Source organism: Dendrobates tinctorius, unplaced genomic scaffold, assembly GCF_039654945.1.
Source record: "Dendrobates tinctorius isolate UK_male_01 unplaced genomic scaffold, ASM3965494v1 ptg000189l, whole genome shotgun sequence".
Lineage (NCBI taxonomy): Eukaryota > Metazoa > Chordata > Amphibia > Anura > Dendrobatidae > Dendrobates > Dendrobates tinctorius.
Window position 1 is genome coordinate 3,001,672 of NW_027361856.1, and position 26,274 is coordinate 3,027,945.

The 26,274-nt window shown below is 45.4% G+C and overlaps 1 protein-coding gene across 5 annotated transcripts in view; it reads left to right on the plus strand.

The window, feature by feature from the left end:
- Nucleotides 1-26,274, plus strand: part of ASPDH (aspartate dehydrogenase domain containing) — a 131,348-nt gene that overhangs the window by 88,663 nt on the left and 16,411 nt on the right. For all 5 annotated transcript variants that reach the window (XM_073552268.1, XM_073552272.1, XM_073552270.1 and 2 more), the window contains one exon: nucleotides 8,556-8,705. In XM_073552268.1, coding sequence (XP_073408369.1) covers nucleotides 8,556-8,705 — 150 coding nt within the window. The remainder of the gene's footprint in view (nucleotides 1-8,555; nucleotides 8,706-26,274) is intronic.

The window sequence follows — 26,274 nt, forward strand, 5'->3', positions numbered from 1 at the left end:
GTTGTTTCCCCTGCATCACAAATTTCCAAATGCCCAACTAACATTCGGAAACCACAGATGGGCCATTCTGCAGAGCTGTTCACACATTCGATTCCATGGGAATCAGAGGTCTGGTCCGAAGATTCATAGAATCTAGAGGAGGAAAGTGTCTGCACTGATGCCCAAAATTTTTTCATGTTGGATCCGGGCCAAAGTAGGATCCGAGCTGAATTCAGACCCTCATCACCAGATGTGAATATTAACCACCGGGGGTGGAGGTTATCCTAATGACACTCTGATACCAGAGGCACATGCAAACTGTACTGTGGTTTCAGGGCAGGAAAAGGAGGAGGGTGACTCTCAGGATGAGGAGTGTGAGAACAGAGAGGATGATAATGAGGTTGTAGATCCCTCTTGGTGTGAACCGAGAGGTATGCAGCTGAGTAGCTCAGCAGAGGATGTGGAGGAGGAGATAGACGAGGAGGTTACATTGCAGCTTCACAGTCAGACAAAAAGTGATGCAACCCCAATAAGCACTTGGGTCGCCCTCCCAGGGCTGCGGGGTACTCGGTACCAGGCCGGTGTCAGGGGAATGTGTCACAGCAGCGGTGACCCGGTCCATGGCCCTTGGCACCCAAGTAATGGGGGAATGTAGTTAATGGAATGGAATAGTTCGTGATGCCACCTGTTTTACTCGGCAAGGGAGGTGTTAAGCCGACGTTGCATGCAGATCCGCTGGGACTGATGGTAGGGTGCAGCAAGGGTGTAAAATCTCCCCACAGGTGAAGCTATAGTCCCAGGGCAGTGTAGAGGTGGATGGCACGGTGATGTAGCAGTGCCGTAAGGGTAGGAAGCAGACAAGACACAGCGGGGTGCAATTTTTGTACCTTTACTTGATAACTGCAGTCCAGGATCTTGATTACAGATGGTAACGGAGCAGGCTAGCCTGGAAGCAACTCAGGGATTCTCTCTCAGCAGACGGGCTGTGCAGTCTCCTTCCTAGCGCTTGTTTGAATGAAGTACTCCAGTACTAAGTTACTCTGAAGTTCCTCCTGTCAGATGTTCCCAAGAACCTTACTTGCACGGCAGACAGCTGTAGCCTCTCTCGGGGACTCCTCTCTTGAGTCCTGGCTCTCTATCCAAGCTGCTGTTGTGCCTCAAGTCTTAGATGGGAGTGGGGCATTTACAGCCTCCTACTCCTCTGGTATCTGCTGTAGGACCATTAGTATCCGTAAAACTGTGGAGACCAGGCTCCAGTTCATGTGCTCTCACTGCGAGGGAGCTCTCCTTTCCCAGCTCTTCCTCCAGCTTCTCTCTACACATCTGCACACTTCACCCTCCACAGACTAACTCACCATTCCTTCCTCTTGGTCCTCAGAGGGCACCCCTCCCCTTAATCCTGGTTCAGAGTTCACCCTGGTGGCCTGGAGTGGAACTGTGTTGCATGTATGGATTGACTGCGAGAGAGACCCATCATTGCCTCCAAGCCTGGAAGAAGGCAAAGCCACTGTGGCGTCCATACCCCTGGGGGCGCCACACACTACATCCTCAGCCCCAACTGGGGCTGAGGCCAGCACCAATCATGAGTGCGTAGTTTGCAGGGGCGGCAAGAGTTGCCTAGTTTGGGCCTTTTTTGAAACTGCAAAGGATGACATGCCTTAGTGTAGTGTGGGAATCTCATTGCTCTAAAATGCGGACTAGCAGGCCATGCCAACCACCGGCTGTCGCATCAACCACATCTGCTGCTTCTTCCTCCTCCGTCACTGTGCCACGTTTTCTCACACAAGTCTCCAGCCGTAGAAACTCCACTTGGTTTACCCCTTATAATTGTAGTGAGTAAGAGCCTCAGGAATGTCAAGGCGTCATCGCAAAAACATTAGCAGCAGCAGTGTAAGTGGCATAAGCAATGTGAATCATTTCACACATTTTTAGACCAGCCGCTGCACCAGCAGAACAGTGGCTCCAAGTTGGGTCTCCATCTGGAGGGTTGCCTGTAGTAGATGTTTCAGAGGCTTATTATACTGTGTTTCTACTCTGTGGAAATTGATGCCACTTTAGCGGTGTGTGACAATAATTTTTTTTAAATGTGGAGACTCCAAGTTGAGTCTCCATCTGGTGGGTTGCCTGTAGAAGTAGGGCTCCCAGACAGGCTGGCCTGCACTAACTTACAGTCAACTACCTGTGTTACTTTTCTTACATTTTTCTACCAATAGTTCTGTATGAAACTGATGTTTGTGCCATCTGAGTGTGGCTAAGATAAAAAAAAAGTGGAGGTGTTTCATGAGGTATCAGGTCTCCCTGCTATGAAGCCTTACACCATTCCCTTAACCACCAGGTCCTCATTGAAGCCTCAATACCAAGCTGTAAATGCTGGCCCATACCCTGACACCTCATGCGTGGCCATTAGCTTCCCAAGCAGCTAAAATTAGGGGCAGACACCATGAAAAGTGGCATCAATTGACCCATAGTAGAAATTTGCAAATGGCACAGCAGCAGTCAGCCATGGGCCATGCACAAGGTATTAAAGTCTGGGCCAGCATTTACAGCTTTGTATTTAAGTTTCAATGAGTACCTGGGGGTTAAGAGAGCAGTGTAAGCCTTCTTAGCTGGAAGCCCTGATAACTCAAACACCTTCAATTTGTTTTCCTGCCACACTCAGATGGCACAAACTTCAGTTTCATACAGTACTATTGGTAGAAAAATGTAAGGAAAGTAACACAGGTTGTTGACTGAAAGTAAGTGCAGGCCAGCCTGTCAGAGAGCCCTACTTACACAGGCAACCCACCAGATAGAGACCAAACTTGGAGTCCACACATTTCAAAAAATAATTGTCCCACACCACTAAAGTGGCATTAGTTTCCACCAAGTAGAAACAGTATAATAGGGCTCTGACACACCTTCCAAGGGGGCCCGAAAATATTGCCAGTATGGGGCCCTGAAATTCCTAGCGGCAGCCTTGGCCCTGGAAGTGGAGACCCCCGTGCTGTTATTTGATTACATAAATCCTGAAGCGCCTGCCCAAAATGGGCCTCCCATTTAGCAAACTTGTTTTGCAGAGCCTCTATGTCCCCTTGTGGAGTTGATCATAGAGAACAACTGATCCAACTTTGTCTCAGTCAGCATTATCCCAGCAGATTCTTTACATGGCATGAGTATATTGTAACAATTATGTGGGCATTTTGGAATCTGATTGGGTGGGATAAAATGAATCTGAGCCTAAAGTGTATTTAACAAAGTAAGAAGTGGAAAAAAACTAATAGAGATCTTCCTGCAATTGTAACGAAGTGCACAGCACAAAATAGAAATGTTCAATAAACTGAATAGCGGAGCATGACCGCTAATAAAAACCAGTTCAGCAGTAGTATGACGCAGGAGTGCAAACGGCACTTAAACATGGAAGTCCAGTAATAGTATGAGTGAGAATGCACACAGCACTTAAATGTGGAAGTCCAGCAATAATATGAGTGAGAATGCACATAGAACTTAAAGATGGAAGTACAGCAATACACAGGTGGAGAGTTAGCAGGAGAAGGTCGCTAAATGTACCATTAGGCCTGAAAACTCGAGCTCAAGTCCAGCACCGCAGCCCAACAAACACAGTTCAGAAAGAAATAATGGTGTAAGAATTTCTTTCTGACCACAGCAGTTCCAGAGGCGAGTAGCTCCACACCAGAAGTCCAGACAATAGGTAATCCCAGTCAGGATCAAGGAGCAGCACAGAGGACTGAAGGCAGCAGCACGTGGAGATGTAGAGCACCGAATAAAGAGCAGCAGCAAGGAGTCCAGAAGAAACAGGCAGACGCTCAGGAGCCAACAGCAACAAAATACTCAGGCAAGGAGGATCTCCTGACCCTGACTAAAATAGCAGGACAGACAGGAAGTTCAAAGGCAGGGTGAAGAACCATACTCCATCTTGGACAAGGGCAAAACAGGATGCAAGGAACAACCAAAACCTTTACAGCCTGATCAATAGACCATAAAAAATCTTCTGTTATTAATGTCATAAAATAAGGGACCTGACTTTAAAATACTTTGTAGCATCTAGTGTGTTATAAAGGTCTGATCCATATGCCACAAAAAATTCTTCTGTTATTAACGTCATACAGTAAGGGACCTAACTCTAAAATACTTTGTGTTAGGCGTCGGGAATTTCCGCTGTGCGGGATAGATCCCAAGCCTTGTCTACGTCTGTGCTCCCCCATTTGGGTCCTGCCACTGCGAGCCCTGTTCAGCATAGATGTTGGTTCCAGCGTCTTGCTCAGGCTCATGGTGTGCGCTTGGTTACTGCTGGCTATCCAGCCAAATCGTTAGTAACCAGTGATATTCAGGTGCAGTGTGGCACTCGAGTGTAAGTCCTTCTGCACTGCTACATCCTTTGCCTGCACACTACACACTCTACCTCAACATCTACTACAACTGCCCTGGGACTACAGCTCTGCCTGTGGAGAGCTATTACACCTCTGCTGCATCTCATCATCTGTCCCAGAGGATCTGCACTGCAGCGCTGGTCCCCTCTGACCAGATACCACAGGTGGCATCACGAACTTATCTAAACATAAACTTTATTTAGCATCAATCCTCTTATTTTACATGGACACTCAGGGCCACGGACCAAGTCACTGCTACCGCTACACATCCCTTTAAGACACCGGCCCGGTACTGAGTAAACCCCACAGCCCTGCGGGTGATCCACATGCGTGCATGTGTGTGTATGTGTTGCGGTGCTCTGTGTGTGTGTGTGTGTGTGAGAGAGACTGATGCAGTGCTGTGTGTGAGAGTGGTGCTGTGTGTGAAATGAAGTTGTGTGGGAGAAGGCAATGATGGCTGAGGTGGAAAGGACAATGTTGGTGGTGGGGGCGGAGGCAATAATTGAGATGGTGGAATAGGCAATGATGGAGGTGGTGATGAGCATAATGATAGGGGTGTGGGGTGAGAAGGCAATGATGGAGGTGGTGAAGACAATGATGGGGGTGGAGAGGGAGAACAATGATGGAGCTGGAGGGGGGCTGCATTATATTATATGAGAGGGCTTCATTCTATTCCATGAGGGAGGCTACATTATATTCCATGAGGGAGGCTACATTATATTCCATCAGGGAGGCTTCTATATATTCCAAGAAGGGGCTACCCCAACCCTTGCTACATAATTGAGATGTGTACTACCTTATATTATACCCTGATATTAATCCAAGCAACCCTGAAGATAGGGGAAAAAAAGGAAACAACGCCGCTCACGATCTAAGTGCAGTTGAAACTAGGTATAAGTTGCATGCTTATATAATTGCACTCACCTAGTCAAAGGCAAAATGAAGCATTGAAAGGGGATCCGACAGGAATCCAAGGGGAAACGGTCTGCAGCTCGGCCGACTGGGCACACGGAAGAGGCCCTCAGACATCCGTGGTAAAACAATAGATAGCTAGGAAAATGCCAGTATGTAGCCGGCGCTGCCGTCTAGAGATTCTCATAGATGTTATATATAAATCTCCTTTATTGAGGTAAAAAATAAATAATCTTTTATTTATTTTTTAATGACCTGAAGAAGACTCCAGGGTGTAAGAGTTGAAATGAGTTGTCCTGTAATGTTTTTACCTCAATAAAGCAGATATTTATATATAACATCTATGAGAATCTCTAGACAGGAGCGCTGGCTATATACTGGGATTTTCCTAGCCATCTATACCCTGATATTAGCATGTTTTACCACACAATTGGTGGTCTTGTATTTATTTCTATGTAGCTAAATAGTGGGCCCCAAGAATGATTTTCTCTGGTGGGCACAAGGTGCTCCAGTCCGACGCTGATCACAATATTGCCGCAGCTTTCTTGGTTGTGGCATTACAATGATTGGCTGGCTGCGCAGCGTCATAGATCAGTCATAGCCTATGACTCATAGGCTCTATATAAGCCCTGCCGCCGCCATTTTCTGCACATTGCATCCAGAACACAGCTAGTGCTAGCGTAGGGAGAGTGTGAGCAGCTGCTAGTGAGAGTTGTGCTTTTGCAAATCGACCATAAATCATCTCAAAAACTCAAAAGCTCTTGGGAGAGCTATCTGGAGTAATTTAGTAATAGGTGACTGTAGTGCAGGGAGACAGGCAGGAGCGTTACAGTACATGAAGTTGGTATTGTCAAGTATTTAGCTCGTAAGGGGATATCAAGCGTCTTGACTTACCCCCAAAAACCCCACCGTGACCATAAAATAACCACCCCCACCTCGGCGCCCACTAATACACAGACACCGGTATTTCTTTTGGAATTTTATGGCCACAGCAGCCTTTTATTATAACAATAAACAAACAATAAACACTGTATCATAAACAATACAATGAATTTAACCCTGGAAGGAGAAGTCCTTGAAGCCACAAGATCGTGGTGAAATAGTACAAATATCGTGGACAACCCCCGACCATTTGCTCCCAGCCGTTACCCCACAGGCTCGGGAGCACCAGCACACCAATAGATGTTGTCCACAAGCTCCTTGGGGATCCGCCCTCTTCCGACGGAAAACTCCCCATCCACCTTTCACCAGATCACGACCAGCATACCTTTAAACGAAGGAGACCCTACCCACAGAGTCTCCAAAACCAATTTCCACCGACTTCAAGGACTCCCCCTCCCCCAAAACCGCCATGACCCAAAATAGAATCACGTACTACTAACCCAAAAGAAAAAGGGAGGGAGGGTGGGACTGTTCAAGCGCTGGGAAAACAGGAACAGAGGGCGGGCACCCCACAGACCCTGCCTTAAATACCCCTTAGCTCCCCCTCCCCTTTAACCCTTCCCCTTCCCTCACTAACTTCCAACCCCCCGTCATGTTGGCCTCCGCCCACGCCTCCTCCAGGGGGTTGGGAGGCTCACTCCGGCCATTTCTTGACGTTGGTATTGTCAAGCATTTACCTCATAAGGGGATATCAAGCGTCTTGACTTACCCCCAAAAACCCCACCGTGACCATAAAATGACCACCCCCACCTCGGCGCCCACTAATACACAGACACCGGTATTTCTTTTGGAATTTTATGGCCACAGCAGCCTTTTATTATAACAATAAACAAACAATAAACACTGTATCATAAACAACATGAGTACAATGAATTTAACCCTGGAAGGAGAAGTCCTTGAAGCCACAAGATCGTGGTGAAATAGTCCAAATATTGTGGACAACCTCCGACCATTTGCTCCCAGCCGTTACCCACAGGCTCGGGAGCACCAGCACACCAATAGATGTTGTCCACAAACTCCTTGGGGATCCGCCCTCTTCCGACGGAAAACTCCCCATCCACCTTTCACCAGATCACGACCAGCATACCTTTAAACGAAGGAGACCCTACCCAGAGAGTCTCCCAAACCAATTTCCACCGACTTCAAGGACTCCCCCTCCCCCAAAACCGCCATGACCCAAAATAGAATCACGTACTACCAACCCAAAAGAAAGAGGGAGGGAGGGTGGGACTGCTCAGGAGCTGGGACAACAGGAACAGAGGGCGGGCACCCCCCAGACCCTGCATTAGATACCCCCTAGCTCCCCCTCCCCTTTAACCCTTCACCTTCCCTCACTAATTTCCAACCCCCCGTCATGTTGGCCTCCGCCCACGCCTCCTCTAGGGGGTTGGGAGGCTCACTCCGGCCATTTCTTACGTAGTACCTCAATATCTTAGCTCTTCTGCGAGCTGAAAGTACTGTATAAGGTCAGGGAGTAGTGACAGTTTTTCCAGCTATTTTTGGGATCACATTTACCCCTGCAGGGCAGTTTTTTTGCCCTTGCGGCCTTTCGGTGCTGTTTGCACACCGAATAGCACACACTGTACTGCACAACTGAGACACAACCAGCACTGCTGTCTTCTGTGGTGACTGTGTAAGGAGGTCAGGGCCTAGCCCTGTAAATATTGACGTTATTGTGTATTATCTGTATTCCTGACATCTGTGTGTGCTGTATTTATGTCATGTGTGTGTGTTTGCAGCAACAAGACAATAGTTAGTTAGAGATTTAGAGTAAGTTGTAATACCAGAAAAGGGACACTAGATGGGGCACTGAGCATAACTGGAGGAAACCTTCGGAAGGGTTAATCTAGAGGAGTGGCTAGCCAGGAGCAAAAAGAAGATAGTTTTCCTCCTTGAGTTAGTTGAACCGGGGGTAGCGATACTGGACAGTGGAGTACAGCATATGCCTACAGCAGCAGCCAGTGAGGAAGGTCACTGGAGGTCCTACAGTTAGAGACTGGGAACTGGAGGACTAGGGAGACTCAAATGGAAGCAGAATCTAAATGTGCCCAAATTAATCCTTTTCTCTCTTCCAATTATGTTGAGTTGTCTGGTGATCTTGAGCCCGAAATATATTGTATGTGCCCAGAATGCCCACTACTGGTAAAGATGTTACTTCTCGTAGGTCCTCCAGTCCGTGGAGACTAAGCAGAGTTTTCCGCCTGCCTCTATAGAATGCATAGTAGTCACTAACCACCTGCAGGCACAACATACCCATAGAGATAGCCATGGCTGATCAGCCAAAAGTGAGCAGATCCTCATCTTTCTTCTAAATATGGACTCAGCCATCAAATTGTTGTCCCCTCATTTTTCCAGGTTGGATCCCCCACAGCTCTAGCTGATAAAGACACTGAGAGAAGACTAAGAGAACAAGCCAATATGTCTGGTCACACCCTGTATATTCCCAGTGGGGCACTGTGGGGTGGAGAAGATATCATGAAGATGGCAGATAGAGGAGCGCTCACAGTAAGTTTTGAATAGACATATAGACCCTGTTCACATTCCTGTGGAAAGCTTGTGCTCAGGCATAGAGAACCTGCAGGGCGCTTGGGTCGCTCCTGGCACAGACATGAATGGTGCAAATTGAAGTTTCATAGCACCTATGAGCTTAATACTCTGTCTGGTGATAAAATATTGTTATGCCAGGGGCCCATGACACGGAGACAAAGAGCAGGGCCAAGGCTGTATGATCCTCCATTAACAGAGTAAGTCCTGCCTTGTAAGAAGTAGTTAAAGGGAATCGTAGTTAAATGGAATCTCAGTATCGTCCCACCTAAGTCATCTATATGGGAGCACGGGTCATAGGAAGCTAAATAAAATGCGATCCGATTACTTATTCCGATGATCTGTTCAGGACTATGGGCTGAGAATGGATCTGCATGACAATCTGCCTAGGACTCTTAATAATATACCATTTGTCCTGTCTAGCCTTTTTTGCTCCAGCACTGTGATATTCAGCTGCCCTCTGGTGGCCATTTATAGGTACTATTTGCTATACACCTCAGTCACTTGATGCTACAGATGAACATTACTCATATATATATCTATCTGTAAAAAAAACTAGCACCGTTCCCTTTCTGCATTTAATTGGATTTTGGAAATTGTTCTATCACCTTGCACTTTGCAGAGTAATATTTTTGTGCCCATTAATTGTCTTATCTGGCATATAATCACACACTTTATATACTGACATTTTATTACTGCATTGTCACCATGTTTATTACGTATTGGAATTTTCCTCCAATGATTTTGTCTTTTCTACCGCCTATTACCGCTTATATTAATCACATTGTCATTTGCACCTATACTTGTATATAAATGTCGATTTTGTATGTATCAGCCTATGTAATATTTTTGGAGGGTTAGTGATAAGTAATAGGCCTAAACATATGGACCCAAAACAAAGCTGGCAAGGCTGGCCTCTGAGTCTGCTTCTCAGGACATAGTCACATCTCCATCTGCCCCTGCTCCAGCAATGTTTAGTGCACTCTGCCCTTCACCATGTGGTGATTTTAATTACAGGAGGTTCCTACCCACCCATAAATGCAGACTTTACTGAGAGAGGTGTCCACATTCACCCAGGAATTCAGACATCAGCCTTAGAGAGGTGTTCACATTAGCTAAGGACCCATCAGACTTATGAGACCACTTTGACGTTGGTTGATGGGCAGGCATGATTTGGCCAAATTTTGTGCAAAGCGTCTCATTCATTTTTTCCTAATATTCAAAAGCCGTATTGCTACTCATATTTCATATATTTCACATTGACATGCTTTGGCGTGATAGAGTGCAACCTTGAACTAAAAACCTGTCAAAATAACATACCTGTACAAAAGCTGACTGTCAAAGAATACACAGTCGGGGGGTGGGTGTCACGCAGATCCACCTGCTGTTTCCGCTTGCCAAGGGAACGCAACTCTGCTGCCTCCAGTCGTCAGGACAAGCAATTGACCAACGATTGATTGACGAAGTGACGGCTGCTTCAACTTCTAGGTTGGTTTTTGGGAAACTAACAGTGAACGTCTGGTATACGCCCTCCGATTCCAATCCATGGAATATTCAAGCTCTGGCAAAAATTAATAGACCACCGCATCAAAACCCTGTTATGGGCAGCCCATTCTCCAGACCTGAACCCCTTTGAAAACCTCTGGAATGTAATCACAATCACTAATAAAATAGTAAATTTGTGACAATTGGTGGGATATAATAAATCCCCGACAACTGGGGGCAACCTCACACCCTCAGTTCATGACAGGCAGTAACAGAAAAAAATAGATTTTTTTACTGCGGACGAGCCTTGGATACAGCAGAATCTGAGCACAAAAGAATTACAAACTCAGATGTGGCCAAACGTTTGGAGTACGATAGTAACAAATTCATATTTTAATTAATATTTAATCATGTGTACCCCTGTATAGAGAGCAATATCTGCACCATAGAATGAAAAGATTAAATGTAGAATGTTTTAGGTAGCATGTGGATTTTGATTTTTAATCCCTTGTATGGATTACAATATCAGCACACAAAAATTTCAAACTGACATCTAGCCTGCTGTATAACGTTACTAACAGAAGTAAGTATTTTTTTTTACTGTGGAAGAGGCCTGTATACAATAGAATATATGCTCCAATTTCAAACTCAGATCGAGTCTGCTGTCTCATGTTGGTCACGGGAAAAAATATTTTTTTTAACTGTGCAACAGCTCTGCACACAGAACGATTTCACCGCCACTAAAAGACAAGGTGAGATATGGCGTACTGAATCACGTTAGCAACTACCCAAAATTTTGGTTTTACTGTGCAACAGGTCAAACCAATGAACAATTTCACTGCCACCAAATGACAAGGTGGGATATGGCGTGCTGTATCACTTTTGTAACCGCAAAAAAATGTTTTTTTTTTTACTCTTCATGAGCTCTGCACAAAGCTGAATTTCACCACACCTAAATGACAAGGTGAGATATAGCGTGCTGAATCACGTTCTCACCTGTCCAAATTTTTTGTTTTACTTTGCAACAGCTCAAATCACAGAACAATGTCACTGCCGCTAAATGACAAGGTGGGATATGGCGAGTTTAATCATATTTAGCAACTAAAAAAATATGATTTAGAACGCTATATTCATGCATGGAGCACAACAGAAGCAGTACACAACACACTTGTAGGACATGTGCCCTACTGGCTTTGTCTGTGGACCTCAGTAATGGCACAAAACAAAACTGCTGAAAGGTCGATTTAACAGCCACACTGGACACTAGCTAGCTTCACTAACTGACTGATATACAACCACCTAGCTAACTAGCTAAAATCTATCAGCACCCAGGTCCAGCGTCAGGAGCTACCTCATTGCGCTGTGCTAGTGACAAAATGGAGCTAAAACAAGATGTCCGCAATGACAGAAGCCGTTTTGTCAGGACATTGTGGTTGTTTCCTGCGCCCTGATTGGCTAGCCGCAATGTGCACACATAAAGTTAGAAAAAAAAATTTACAAGCATGCCATACCTCTGAGCTCTGAAAACCCCCTCCCCTCATCAAGCACATGCCAAACGCTCATGATACACCACCATTATCGTTGCTAAAGTGCTGAAAATACTTTTGTGGCAATGCACATATTTTTCCGCAAGTTTTACTGAATGTTACAGATTTTTTCCAGTTTTATCAAAATTTGCTTGTGTTTCCAATCACAAATCTGAATGTGCATATTCATGCCGATATTATATTTGGCGATCGTTTTCCGAACAAATTCACTCATCTCTAATCATAACTACAAGATTATCTTATTTTTCACACTGAGAGCAATCTTTTTTAAATAATTGGCATTGGCTTTTTATTAGCACAAGTTACACACACACCTCCTCTCTGGTGTCCCATAACAGAGCTGAACTTCAGAGAACTATAGGATGTGTCTTAGTCTTAAAAAATTATGAGATTCCTAACTTTTACCATATATTTGTCCCTGAAGGTCTCGAACTGGAGATCTCACGATCATCTTTCTTATCACGATTTTATCTTTTCATAGACAGGAGACATGTCATAGATATTGTCATCTACCTGGCTGATATCCATTTGGCGGCACGCCATTGTCCAGCGGCAGGAAACCATGCTTTGCGTTTGCTTTTTCATCACGTTTCCAAAACGATGACTTTCATAAACTTCACTTCATAATATGTATTAAAATAGGCAAAGTAGATAAAGCTGCACAAGGGGTCTTGTGAAGGTAACTGGTTAGATTGTAAGTTGTTACTCCCTTTTCTGGAAGTATCTGTAATGACTTAAATTTGTTCTCTGACAGGGACCATTAAAAAATACAGCTCTTTACCCCAAAAATCTAAACAGCTATGTGGACCAAAAAAGGAAAAATTTCTGACTAGGACACAACAAAAAGTTATTTTCAAATGTAAAAATTGTAAAACGCATTGTTGACATTATTCTGTCCCCGGGGCCTGTGGCTGCAAATATGGCTCTGTGAGATGCTGGATCTCTTCACCTTACTTACAATTGGCCATGGTCACAGATAGCTCAACTCAGCTGCCGACACACGTTATGAAGAATCCAGAATCTCACAGAGCCATATTTGCAGCCACAGACCCCGGGACAGAATAGTAAAAAAGACTTACCAGATTCATCTGTAAGGCCGGGGGTCACACTAACCGACGCAAAATACGGTCCGTAGTTTACAGGCGTAATACGGATGAATGACCCCTAAATAGTGCTCCGTATGTCATCCGTAAGCAAGGTGGGGTCGCGTATTTTGCGCATGTAAGCATCCGTATGTAATCCGTATGCCATCCGTATGCTGAGATTTTCTCGCCGGCTTGCAAAATGGACATATAATGGAGCCCTTTGACAGGTTTTATAACACAAACGAAAGAATAGATATAGACACATAGAATACATATTTTATATATACACACATGTCATTGAGACATATATATATATATATATATATTTATATTTCACAGAATTCTTCATAGCAGAATAGCCGCTAATTCAATTGCCGGCTTTTGTCAAATCATTCCCCAACCCGACATGAAATGACACATGGTTTATATACAGTAAACTACCGTATATACTCGAGTATAAGCCGACCCGAGTATAAGCCGACCCCCCTAATTTTGCCACAAAAAACTGGGAGAACTTAATGACTCGAGTATAAGCCTAGGTTGGGAAATGCTCCATAGATTATTCCCCCATATGGTGTCCCCAGAAGAAGCTCCATAGATTATTCCCCCATATGCTGCCCCCATAAGAAGCTCCATAGATTGTTCCCCCATATGCTGCCCCAAAAGAAGCTCCAGATTATTCCCCCATATGCTGCCCCAAAAGAAGCTCCAGATTATTCCCCCATATGCTGCCCCAAAAGAAGCTCCAGATTATTCCCCCATATGCTGCCCCAAAAGAAGCTCCAGATTATTCCCCCATATGCTGCCCCCATAAGAAGCTCCATAGATTGTTCCCCCATATGCTGCCCCAAAAGAAGCTCCAGATTATTCCCCATATGCTGCCCCAAAAGAAGCTCCAGATTATTCCCCCATATGCTGCCCCCATAAGAAGCTCCATAGATTGTTCCCCCATATGCTGCCCCAAAAGAAGCTCCAGATTATTCCCCCATATGCTGCCCCAAAAGAAGCTCCAGATTATTCCCCCATATGCTGCCCCCATAAGAAGCTCCATAGATTGTTCCCCCATATGCTGTCCCCAGAAGAAGCTCCAGATTGTTCCCCCATATGCTGACCCCAGAAGAAGCTCCAGATTGTTCCCCCATATGCTGCCCCCATGCTGCTGCTGCTGCATGTAAAAATAAAAAAAATGACATACTCACCTCTCCGTCGCTGGGTGTCAGGTGCCAGTGTCACTGCTGGCACCTGAGATACTCACGTGTCCTGCGTCCATGGCTGCTCACCGCTATCTGCCACGTCATCAGTCAGTGACGTTCAGACTGCAGGGGGCGCGGCGCGCACTAACCACGTCACCGCGCCCTCTGCTGTCTGAAGTCACTGACCGATGACAGACAGCAGCAAGCAGCCATGGACGCAGGACAGGTGAGTATCGCTATACTTATCCGTCCTGATGCTGTGTCTTGAGCCCCCAGCTTCTCCGCGCTCTCTCTTCCTGCCTTCAGCAGTCACGTGGTACCGCTCATTAAAACTCATGAATATGCGCATATTCATGAGTTTTAATGAGCGGCACCACGTGACCGCTGAAGGCAGGAAGAGAGAGCATGGGGAGAAGCTGGGGGCTCAAGACACAGCGTCAGGACGGGTAAGTATGACCTGACACCCCCGCCCCCCCTCCCCCTCTGACCCCCTTTGTATATGACTCGAATATAAGACGATAGGGGGACTTTCAGCAGAATATTTTTTGGGCTGAAAATCTCGGCTTATATTCGAGTATATACGGTCTTTCATTTCATGTTTTGTTTTATATGTCTTTCATTAGTAATTCGATGAGGGTTGATGTGTAAAATTTGGGAGGTGTAGGTGTTAATTTAAGGGGTTAATTCGTTGTAAAAAAATGTGTGGGCTCCCCCGGTAATTTGTCAATGCGGGAGCCCACACATTTTTTTACAACGAATTAACCCCTTAAATTAACACCTACACCTCCCAAATTTTACACATCAACCCTCATCGAATTACTAACGAAAGACATACAAAACATGAAATGAATTGGTTTACTGTATGTAAACCATGTGTCATTTCATGTCGGGTTGGGGAATTATTTGACAAAAGCTGGCAATTGAATTAGCGGCTATTCTGCTATGAAGAACTCTGTGAAATATAAATATATATATATATATGTATTCTATGTGTCTATATCTATTCTTTCGTTTGTGTTATAAAACCTGTCAGTGTGATTTTACTGTATCGCGCACTGAATTGCCGGCTTTTCTAAAGGACACTGGGTGCGTATTTCTCGCAAGTCACACATCTGGTCCGTGTGTAATGCATATTTTTAGCGCACCCATAGACTTGCATTGGCGTACTACGGGCGTAGTACACTGACAATCGCAGCATGCTGCGATTGGCACGGACCGTAGAATACAGACGAGAAATATACGGCTGATGGGAGCTGCCCCATAGAGAATCATTTGTCCGTGTGTAATGCGTGCTTTTAACGCCTCTCACTCGTCCGTATTCCTCTCTAGTGTGACCCCAGCCTAAAGCCACCCACAGCTTCTATAAAGCTACAGAACTTCCTGTAGAGCATCCGCTCTCGGCATATAAGAGACTATACAGCTCCCCTTCTCCCTGTGAATCAGGATGGCTGAAGGAATGACTACACAGTCTCTGCCAGACCCATTGTTAGAGGAAGAGTGCATAGAACTTGATCCATCCTTTAGTGAGAAGGCTAGATGTCCCACAAAGCCTACATGGAAAATAAGGGAGAATCTAGAATCCAGTAAACATGATCTTCTCGGTGCTACAGCAGAGCTATGGCAAAAACTGCTGAGTCACATAGACAGGCTGTCTCAGCCTGCTTCTCTCCAATGACCACCAGAGGGAACCCTTGCACAACTGTGTTCAGATTATCAACGTTATGCAAAAATAGCAGACCAGTATATCTCAGTGTTAAAGAGACTTAATCCATTAGTTACCTGCAAAGAGATGCAAGCTTTCCAAAAACTTAACTCTGAGAGAGAAAGCATGGTGCGCGATATAAAAGCCAAGACTGAGGCAAGAATCGCGCTAATAGCCGAGATGTCATCTTGTATTTCTGGCTCGGCCAGACCGTCAAATGATCATCTAAGTCACGCTCCTTAAAATCTTCAACCCTCAGCGAACAGCTCGTAAAGGCACGTGCAGAAGCCGAGGCCACTAAAATACAAGCTGCCTTCACTCAAAAGGAAACTGAGATGAAAATAGAGGCCCTAGAGAAGGAACGCGAACACGCCATAGCCATGGCAAGGTTAAAGGTCCTGGAACAAGCCATCAATGGGAGCCAAAGAGACAGCATCAGTTTAAGTGATTTTGATACTGAAGACCCTCTTAAGCGTACTAGAGACTATGTACATAGCCAATACAGCGCTACCCTTGCTCCTGCAATCTTTCCTGACCACACAGATGCTCCCCTGAGACAACAGGACACAGAGTGTTTACCCGCATCCTGCACCCAAGGTCAGTACAATACGCTGCCAACCTTGCATCCTGATCCTCCTCTGTGCACCGAAATGTACCGGAAACCTGCACCTCACCAAATCTTATACACAGAAACATACGTGCAGGCCAATATGCAGGCAAGTCACCACACTCCGGTCAGTCACACAATTCCAGTCCTATGTGTGGCAGAAACTAAGCTCATTAAGCCAGTTAATGGACTGAACGCCTACGCTGCCCCATATGTACCTGCATTCCCAGGTCAAAGCACAGACTGTAGGAACAATGCTATCCAGCCAGCAATGGTTCGTCCAAAATCGGAGAATGCTGATATGACCGGCCTTGCAAGGTACATGATTCGACGTGATCTAACTAAGACCGGTCTTACAAAGTTTGATGATAAACCTGAGAACTACAGGGGTTGGAAGTGCACCACAATCAGTGACCTCGGCATCACCACCGCTGAAGAGCTAGACCTGCTAGTCAGGTGGCTAGGGCCACAATCCACGGATCGGGTCAAGAGACTTAAATCCGTCCACATCAGTAATCCCATTGCAGGTCTCACCGCTGCATGGAAGAGGCTAGAAAGAAGCTATGGCAGTCCTGAGGCCATAGAAAAGGCCCTGTTCAAGAGGGATTTTCCAAAGGTATCTAATAAGAACAGTACAAGGTTCCAAGAGCTCAGTGATCTCCTGTTAGAGCTTCAGCCTGCCAAAGCTGACCCATACCTGTCTGGCCTCAGTTACCTGGACACTGCTCATGGGGTAAATCCAATAGTTTCCAAGATGCCGTCCAATATCCAAAATAAGTGGGCCATGCTTGGATCAAAATACAAAAGGGAAAACCATGTCTCCTTCCCTCCATTTTCCTACTTCTGCGAGTTCATCGAAAATATTGCAGTGTAAGACTGATCCAAGTTTTTCCTATGGAGAACACAGCGACCCTGTTTCATCTCCTAAACACGACAGTCCACGTCTTAACTACAGGAACCGCTGAGCTCCAATGTCCGTCAACAAGACCAATGTTCTTCCCACACCTTCAGTATCACAAGATAAGAGCGACAAAGGTGAGAAGGTTGAGAATCCTAATCGTATGTGTCACATTCACAAGAAACTTCATCCCTTAAAGAAGTGTATCGGCTTCAGAAAGAAACCACTCCAGGAACGCAAAGAGCTTCTGAAGAACTTTGGCACATGTTACAGGTGCTGCGCTTCCACTGAACACTTTGCTAAGGACTGCAAAATATCTATTAAGTGTTTAGAGTGTGACAGTGAGGAGCATGTGCAAGCGCTCCGTCCATCCCAATCTAACACTGCACAGCTTATGCCTTCCCCCCACCACAAGGCAAGGTGGGGAGGATGCTGTTCAAACAGTGACTTCTATCTCAATATCTTCTTAATGCACAGAAGTCTGCGGAGAAGGCCACTGGGACAAGTCGTGTGCGAAGATATGCCTGGTGAATGTGTATCCCAAGGGTCGACCAGAGAAAACCCCGCAAGGTTGTATGTTATCCTGGACGATCAGAGCAACCGGTCACTTGCAAAGTCAGAACTCTTTGATATGTTTGAAGCTCTCACCCCTACTCCCTAGGCACCTGCAGTGGTGTTACGGAAGTTTATGGGAGTAGAGCCAATGGACTCATGGTGTCTTCTCTTGAGAACAATGTGGAGATACCCTTACCCACTCTGGTCGAATGCAACGAGATACCGTTCAACAGAGAGGAAATTCCAACTCCAGAGACTGCACTCCATCACCCTCATCTAAAGACTTTGGCAGGCAAGAAACCAGCTCTCGACAACAGCACAAACATCGTGATCCTGCTTGGCCGAGACATTCTGCGACTTCACAAGGTACGTCAGCAAATCAACGGGACACACGACGCTCCATTTGCTCAACGCCTTGACCTAGGCTGGGTTATCATAGGCAATGTGAGTATAGAAAAGATGAAGAGACCCATGAGGATTTCCTCATTTTAGACTCACGTCCTAATGAATGGTTGCAGCACTTACTTTCAACCATGCCCACATCTTTACTGGGTGAAAGAGAAGATAAGCGACAACAATTGGAAGAAAGAAACCTCTGACGACACAAACATATTCCTGTCCCGTAATGATGACCTCGGGTCAACAGTGTTCAACTCTACAAGAGAAGACAACCAGCTAGCACCTGCAAGGGAGGACAAAGAATTTATAAAGACTATGGAAAAGGAATTCGCCCAAGATGATTCAAATAGCTGGGTAGCACCTTTACCTTTTCGATTTCCAAGAACAAGGCTACCTGATAATCTGCAACATGCAGCGGCAAGGTTTTCATCCCTAAAACACACCTTAAAGAGAAAGCCGGAGATGGAGAAACATTTTGTTGACTTAATGCAGAATATCTTCGATAGAGGTCATGCGGAACCCGCACCCCCGCTAAATGAAGGTGAAGAATGCTGGTATCTTCCATCCTTTGGTGTCTACCATCCTCGTAGACTTGACCAAATTAGAGTGGTGTTTGACTCCAGTGCTCAGTATGAAGGCATCTCCCTACATAGCCTGCTCCTCACTGGTCCTAATCTAAACAACAGACTTATAGGAGTACTGATTCGCTTCAGACAAGAATCTGTCGCAGTAATGGCCAACATTCAACAAATGTTTCATTGCTTTACCGTGAGAGAAGACAGCAGAAACTACCTCAGATTCCTATGGCACAAAGACAACGATGTCCGCAACAAGGTCATAGACTACAGGATGAAGGTGCACGTCTTCGGGAACAGCCCCTTGCCTGCAGTGGCCATCTATGGACTAAAACGGACAGCACGGGAAGGTGAGAGAGAGTATGGGTCTGATGCTCGTCTATTTGTGGAAAGAAACTTCTACGTAGATGATGGGCTTAAGTTTCTTCCCACAAGTGAAGAGACTATCGATCTGCTCTCTAAGACTCAGGAAATGCTGTCAACAGCGAACTTTAGACTCCACAAAATCATCTCCAACCATGAAAAGATAATGAAAGCATTTCAATCTGAGGATCACGCTGCTGGTGTAAGGGATCTTGTTCTGGGTTCTGACGTTCCTCCCACGCAACGTAGCCTCGGTCTGCTTTGGGATATTAATCAGGACACATTCACTTTCCAGGTGTCAGCTTGCGATAAACCTTTCACTAAATGAGGAGTCCTATCTGTTGTGAACAGCATCTATGATCCTCTCGGGTTTATCACACCCATCACCAATCAAGGCAAGATACTGTTGAGACAGTTGACCGCCGAGAGTACAGATTGGGACACTCCGCTACCATCCCAGAAACAACAAAGGTGGGAGGCGTGGAAGAAGTCTCTGAAGGTCTTAGAGCATTTCCAAATCTCACGTTGTTATTCCCCAGGCACCCTTTCAGCCACCATCAGAAGAGAAGTCCACATTTTCTCCGACGCTTCTACAGAGGCTATAGCTGCCGTAGCCTACCTGAAAACTTTGGAAGAAGGTAACAAGGTGCATTGTGCATTCATCCTCAGTAAAGCAAAACTAACCCCGAAACCTGCTCACTCTGTTCCAAGACTCGAACTTTGTGCCGCCGTTCTGGCAGTGGAGTAAGCTGAAGCTATAAAGGACGAAATGAACATTGCTATTGATTCATTTACCTTCTACACAGACAGTAAAGTGGTACTTGGCTACATTTATAACCAAACAAAACAATTTTATGTCTACGTCAGTAATAGAGTAGAGCGCATCAGAAGCTTTTCTACCCCTGACCAGTGGTACTATGTCCCTACTGACATGAATCCAGCTGACCGAGGGACAAGACTCACAGCCGCGTCTAAACTCAATGACAACATATGGGTGTCACCTCCAAGGCTCCTGTACGAGGATTCCAGTTCAAGGGACTTCAACAACATTTTCGAGCTGGTGGAACCAGAGTCTGACAAAGAGATCAGACCAATCCTTTCTACCCACTACACTTTTGTGTTGCCAAAATTGAAACTGATGTCTCTCCGCTTTGAGTGCTTCTCAAGATGGTCAGAAGACATCACATGAAAGTCGTTGTTTATGGACATAGTTCACGGCGGGGAGCCTACCGCCATATATTCCTGTAGCTGTGTTGGAACATTCTAACATTTGAACTTTCTCCAGCGGATTGTTGGGTTGGTTGTAGTGTTTGCACGTTGCAGCTTCCCCAATTTGAAGATGGGTTTACGTTTGGACTCAGTCTATTCCGCTGTTGAGGACTTCATGCCTCCAACTGAAGATTGGACCATGCCAATTGGATTACAACTGTTGTTGTTGTTATTACTTGCAAGCTTGAGGGTCGCCCTCACACCCAGGGCTGTGGGGTACTCGGTACCGGGCCCGATGAGCTCCAATGGGAGATGTCACGGCAGCTGTAACCCGGCCCGTGGCCCTGGGCGCCCATTGTAAAGGGGGTTGTTGCAGTGTGCTTATAGTGATGAAAGTTTATAAGTGATTCGTGTTGCCACCTGTGGTGCTCGGCAATGAAGATGCAAGCCAATGCTGCAGACAGATCCTCTGGGACAGATGGTGTGGTGCAGCAGTGATGTTATAGCCCTCCACAGGCAGGGCTGGAGTCCTAGGGCAGTGTAGGTGAAGTGACACTTAGATGGTGTAGTGTCAGGCGCAGAGGTGGCGGCTGTGCTAGTCGGGATGGCACAGGGAATAAGTGGAGGACACCAGGGCATGAAGTTCCAAAGCTTTACTCACAGTCTGTTGTACAAACAGGTGCCCGCCTCCGTGCCGTGTCCTCCGGGTCAGGGACTCAGTCAACCTCCAGGTCAGATGGAATACTCCCTACCAACACTCCGCCAACATGTGCCTTTCTGAACGTCTCCTCTTATAGCGCCTTTAAATGAAGTACTCCTAGTACTGAGTTACACTGGAGTTCCTCCTGTCCGATATTCTTATGAACTCTACTTGTACGGCAGACAGCTGTAGCCTGCTTCGGGGACTACTTGCTACTATGTCCCGGCTCACTCTAATGTTGCTGTTGTGCCCTCAAGTCTTGTGTGGGAATAAAGTGGTCACTACTTCTATTCCTCCGGTGTCTGCTGCAGGACCATTAGTATCCATACAACCTCGGGGACCGGGCCCCGGCCTTGCGCTTGGAACTTCTAGGAAGGGTTCTCTTCTAACCCACGTCCTCTGTTCTCTTTTACTCCTCACGTTCCATACTAATATTTCTTTCTATGGAGAATCAGGCTTTCTATGTTGCTCTCTCTCTCTTCCTTTCCCGTGCCAGCAGACCCAGGTCACTGGGATCTTCTGCAGCACTTCCATCCATCTATCCCTCTCTCCAGGGATCTTCTTCTCTCCAACTCTCTAACCAACTGACCTCTCATCCTAAACTCTTCCCGCTCCTTGTAATGTAATCTAACTCCACCCACCTCCCAGCACGTTTTGTGTTCCAAGCAGGGAGCCACCAATGGGTGCTTTGCTATACTCCAAGCAGGGAGCCGCCGAAGGTGCTTTGCTACACTACTTTGTGGTGTGGGGGTGCAGGTGTTGGAGCGTGGTCAGGAGTCCCCACCTTACCTGGATGGTGGGATACCACACCTCAGGAGGAGGTGCAGTACCTCTGTGGTGACTAAGCCTCAGGGGCACCACACTTTTTTTCCTTTTGTTTTTTCATGCCTACAGTGACATCTCCAGAGGACATCATAAAAATTATGAAATCTATAGATTGTTATGTCTCATGAATGAGACATTTTACAGACTGTCTTGTACATTTTACATGCTGTATTACAGACTCTCATATTGTTTATTGTTGCTATGTGTTCCTGTGTTTTGCATAGCTGAAATCCTCCCTTCCATGAAGTTTGTCCCTTCTGTCTCCCTGTCTCCCTCTTCTGGGTGTGATGTCACTTCCTTCTTCCCCCTGTGTCTCAGTCTCCATTTTGGCTTCATTAGAGGCACATGTTGCTTTCAGCCTGTCTGAACAAAGTCTTTTTTACCTGCTGCTGTTTGTATGCATTCAACAAAAATTCTTAAAGAAATCAAAGTCTCTTCTGGATTCTTCATAACATGTGTGACGGCAGCTGAGTGGAGCTATCTGTGACCGTGGCCAATTAGAGTTGAGCGATACCGTCCGATACTTCAAAGTATCGGATCGGAATGGAACGGCCGATCTTAAAAAAAAGTATCGGTATCGCCGATTCCGATACCGGAAGTCCCATTCAAGTCTATGGGACTTCCGGTATCGGAATAAGAAAAATCCTGTTTTTCCCTTGTACAGCCTCTCTGGGGTCTGTACGGGCCTTTCGGGGGGCTGTGCCGGCCTGCCAGGGGGTCTGTGCAGGCTCCGGTGGTCTGTGCCGGCCTGCCGGGGGGCTGTGCCGGCCTGCCAGGGGGGCTGTGCAGGCTCCGGTGGGCTGTGCCGGCCTGCCGGGGGGCTGTGCCGGCCTGCCGGTGGTCTGTGCACCCTGTGGGGGGCTGTGCCGGCCTGCCGGGGGGCTGTGCTGATGTCCGGGGGTCTGTGCAAGCATCGTCCGATGGGACTACAAGTCCCATCTGGCGATGCCTGCTACCATGACAGTGATTGACACATTAGCCAAAGATGGGACAGTAGTAGTCCCATCATCCGGCTAATGTGTTAAATGTTAAAAAAAAAAAAAAAATACTACATACATACTACATGCATGCTACATACATACTACATGCTACATACATACTACATACATACTACATACATACTACATACATACTACATATATACTACATGCATGCTACATACATACTACATGCTACATACATACTACATATATACTACATGCATGCTACATACATACTACATGCTACATACATACTACATATATACTACATGCATGCTACATACATACTACATGCTACATACATACTACATATATACTACATACATACTACATACATACTACATGCATGCTACATACATACTACATGCTAAATACATACTACATATATACTACATGCATGCTACATACATACTACATGCTACATATATACTACATACATACTACATATATACTACATGCATGCTACATACATACTACATGCTACATACATACTACATATATGCTACATACATACTACATATATACTACATGCATGCTACATACATACTGCATGCTACATACATACTACATGCTACATACATACCACATATATACTACATACATACTACATGCATGCTACATGCTACATACATACCACATACATACTACATACATACTACATACATACTACATGCTACATACATACTACATATATACTACATGCATGCTACATACATACTACATGCTACATACATACTACATATATACTACATGCATGCTACATACATACTACATGCTACATACATACTACATATATACTACATGCATGCTACATACATACTACATACATACTACATGCTACATACATACCACATATATACTACATACATACTACATACAATACATTCATACAATACATACATAGACATACAGTACATATAACATAGAGTAACATACTTACCAATACTTGTCACATTGTTCCCCGAAGCCATTGTCTTTTACGGAATAAATATTATTTATAAATTCCCACGCAGCAATGGCATAAAGTGAGACTAGGGACTTTTTTTTTTTTTAAGTGGCGGAGGAATACAGTGCGGAAGGATACCTACCTTCCGTCATTGGATTCCTGCAGCCCGTAGAGAACGGCAGCAACAGCTGATGCTGCAGTTCTCTACCCAAGATCGTCGTGGGACACACTCGTGGACTGCTTCGGATCGTGGGTGAGTATTTTTGTGGTTTGTTATGTTAATATTTATTCCGTAAAAGACAATGGCTTCGGGGAACAATGTGACAAGTATTGGTAAGTATGTTACTCTATGTCATATGTACTGTAAGTCTATGTATGTATTGTATGAATGTATTGTATGTAGTATGTATGTAGTATATATGTGGTATGTATGTAGCATGTAGTATGTATGTAGTATGTATGTAGCATGCATGTAGCATGCAGTATGTATGTAGCATGCATGTAGTATATATGTAGTATGTATGTAGCATGTAGTATGTATGTAGCATGCATGTAGTATATATGTAGTATGTATGTAGCATGTAGTATGTATGTAGTATGTATGTAGTATGTATGTGGTATGTATGTAGCATGTAGCATGCATGTAGTATGTATGTAGTATATATGTGGTATGTATGTAGCATGTAGTATGTATGTAGCATGCAGTATGTATGTAGCATGCATGTAGTATATATGTAGTATGTATGTAGCATGTAGTATGTATGTAGTATGTATGTGGTATGTATGTAGCATGTAGCATGCATGTAGTATGTATGTAGTATATATGTGGTATGTATGTAGCATGTAGTATGTATGTAGCATGCAGTATGTATGTAGCATGCATGCAGTATATATGTAGTATGTATGTAGCATATATGTAGTATGTATGAAGCATGTAGTATGTATGTAGCATGCATGTAGTATATATGTAGTATGTATGTAGTATATATGTAGTATGTATATAGCATGTAGTATGTATGTAGCATGCATGTAGTATGTATGTAGTATGTATGTAGTATATATGTAGTATGTATGTAGCATGTAGTATGTAGCATGCATGTAGTATATATGTAGTATGTATGTAGCATGTAGTATGTATGTAGCATGCATGTAGTATGTATGTAGTATGTATGTAGTATGTATGTAGCATGTATGTAGCATGCATGTAGTATATATGTAGTATGTATGTAGTATGTATGTAGTATATATGTGTTATGTATGTAGTATGTATGTAGTATGTATGTAGTATGTATGTAGTATGTATGTAGCATGTAGTATGTATGTAGCATGCATGTAGTATGTATGTAGTATTTTTTTTTTTTTTTTTTAACATTTAACACATTAGCCGGATGATGGGACTACTACTGTCCCATCATTGGCTAATGTGTCAATCACTGTCATGGTAGCAGGCATCGCCAGATGGGACTTGTAGTCCCATCGGACGATGCTTGCACAGACCCCCGGACATCAGCACAGCCCCCCGGCAGGCCGGCACAGCCCCCCGGCAGGCCGGCACAGCCCCCCACAGGGTGCACAGACCACCGGCAGGCCGGCACAGCCCCCCGGCAGGCCGGTACAGACCCCCACAGGGTGCACAGACCACCGGCAGGCCGGTACAGACCCCCACAGGGTGCACAGACCACCGGCAGGCCGGCACAGCCCCCCGGCAGGCTGGTACAGACCCCGGGCAGTCCACACAGCCCCCCGGCAGGCCGGCACAGCCCCCCGGCAGGCCGGCAGAGACCCCCGGAAGGCCCGAAATGACGGCGCATCATGATGCGCACACACCGCGCATCATGATGACGTCAGGCTGTCAATCAACTTTGAACTTCCGATTCCGATGCCGACTTCCGATATTGAAAAAATATCGGAAGTCGGTATCGGAATTCCGATACAGCAAGTATCGGCCGATACCCGATACTTGCGGTATCGGAATGCTCAACACTATGGCCAATTGTAAGTAAGGTGAAGAGATCCAGCATCTCACAGAGCCATATTTGCAGCCACAGGCCCCAGGGACAGAATAGAGTCTGTAAAATGTCTCATTCATGGGACATATCAGACATCGCTACAGGGGCCCCATCCCTATAAATAATTTTGCAGGTTCCTACTGTTGCTTGAAGGGGTGTCCTGGGCTTTAACCCCACACCACTGTAAATTTACAAAGCTCCTGCAATTTGTTTTTTTCCTGCAATATAGCAGAGCAGGTCTGGTCACCAGTTGTCAGACTTGGCCTGTTTCACACTTCCGTTTTTTGGCATCTGTCAAAATCCGCCGTTTTGATGGAATGACGGATCCGTCGAAATTAGTGATGCAAACGGATTCAACTGATCAGTTTTTTCGACTGATCCGTCTAGTGGATCCGCAGAAAAAATGGATCTGTTTAATCAGTTGCATCCGTTTTTGTCATCCGTTTCTTGCG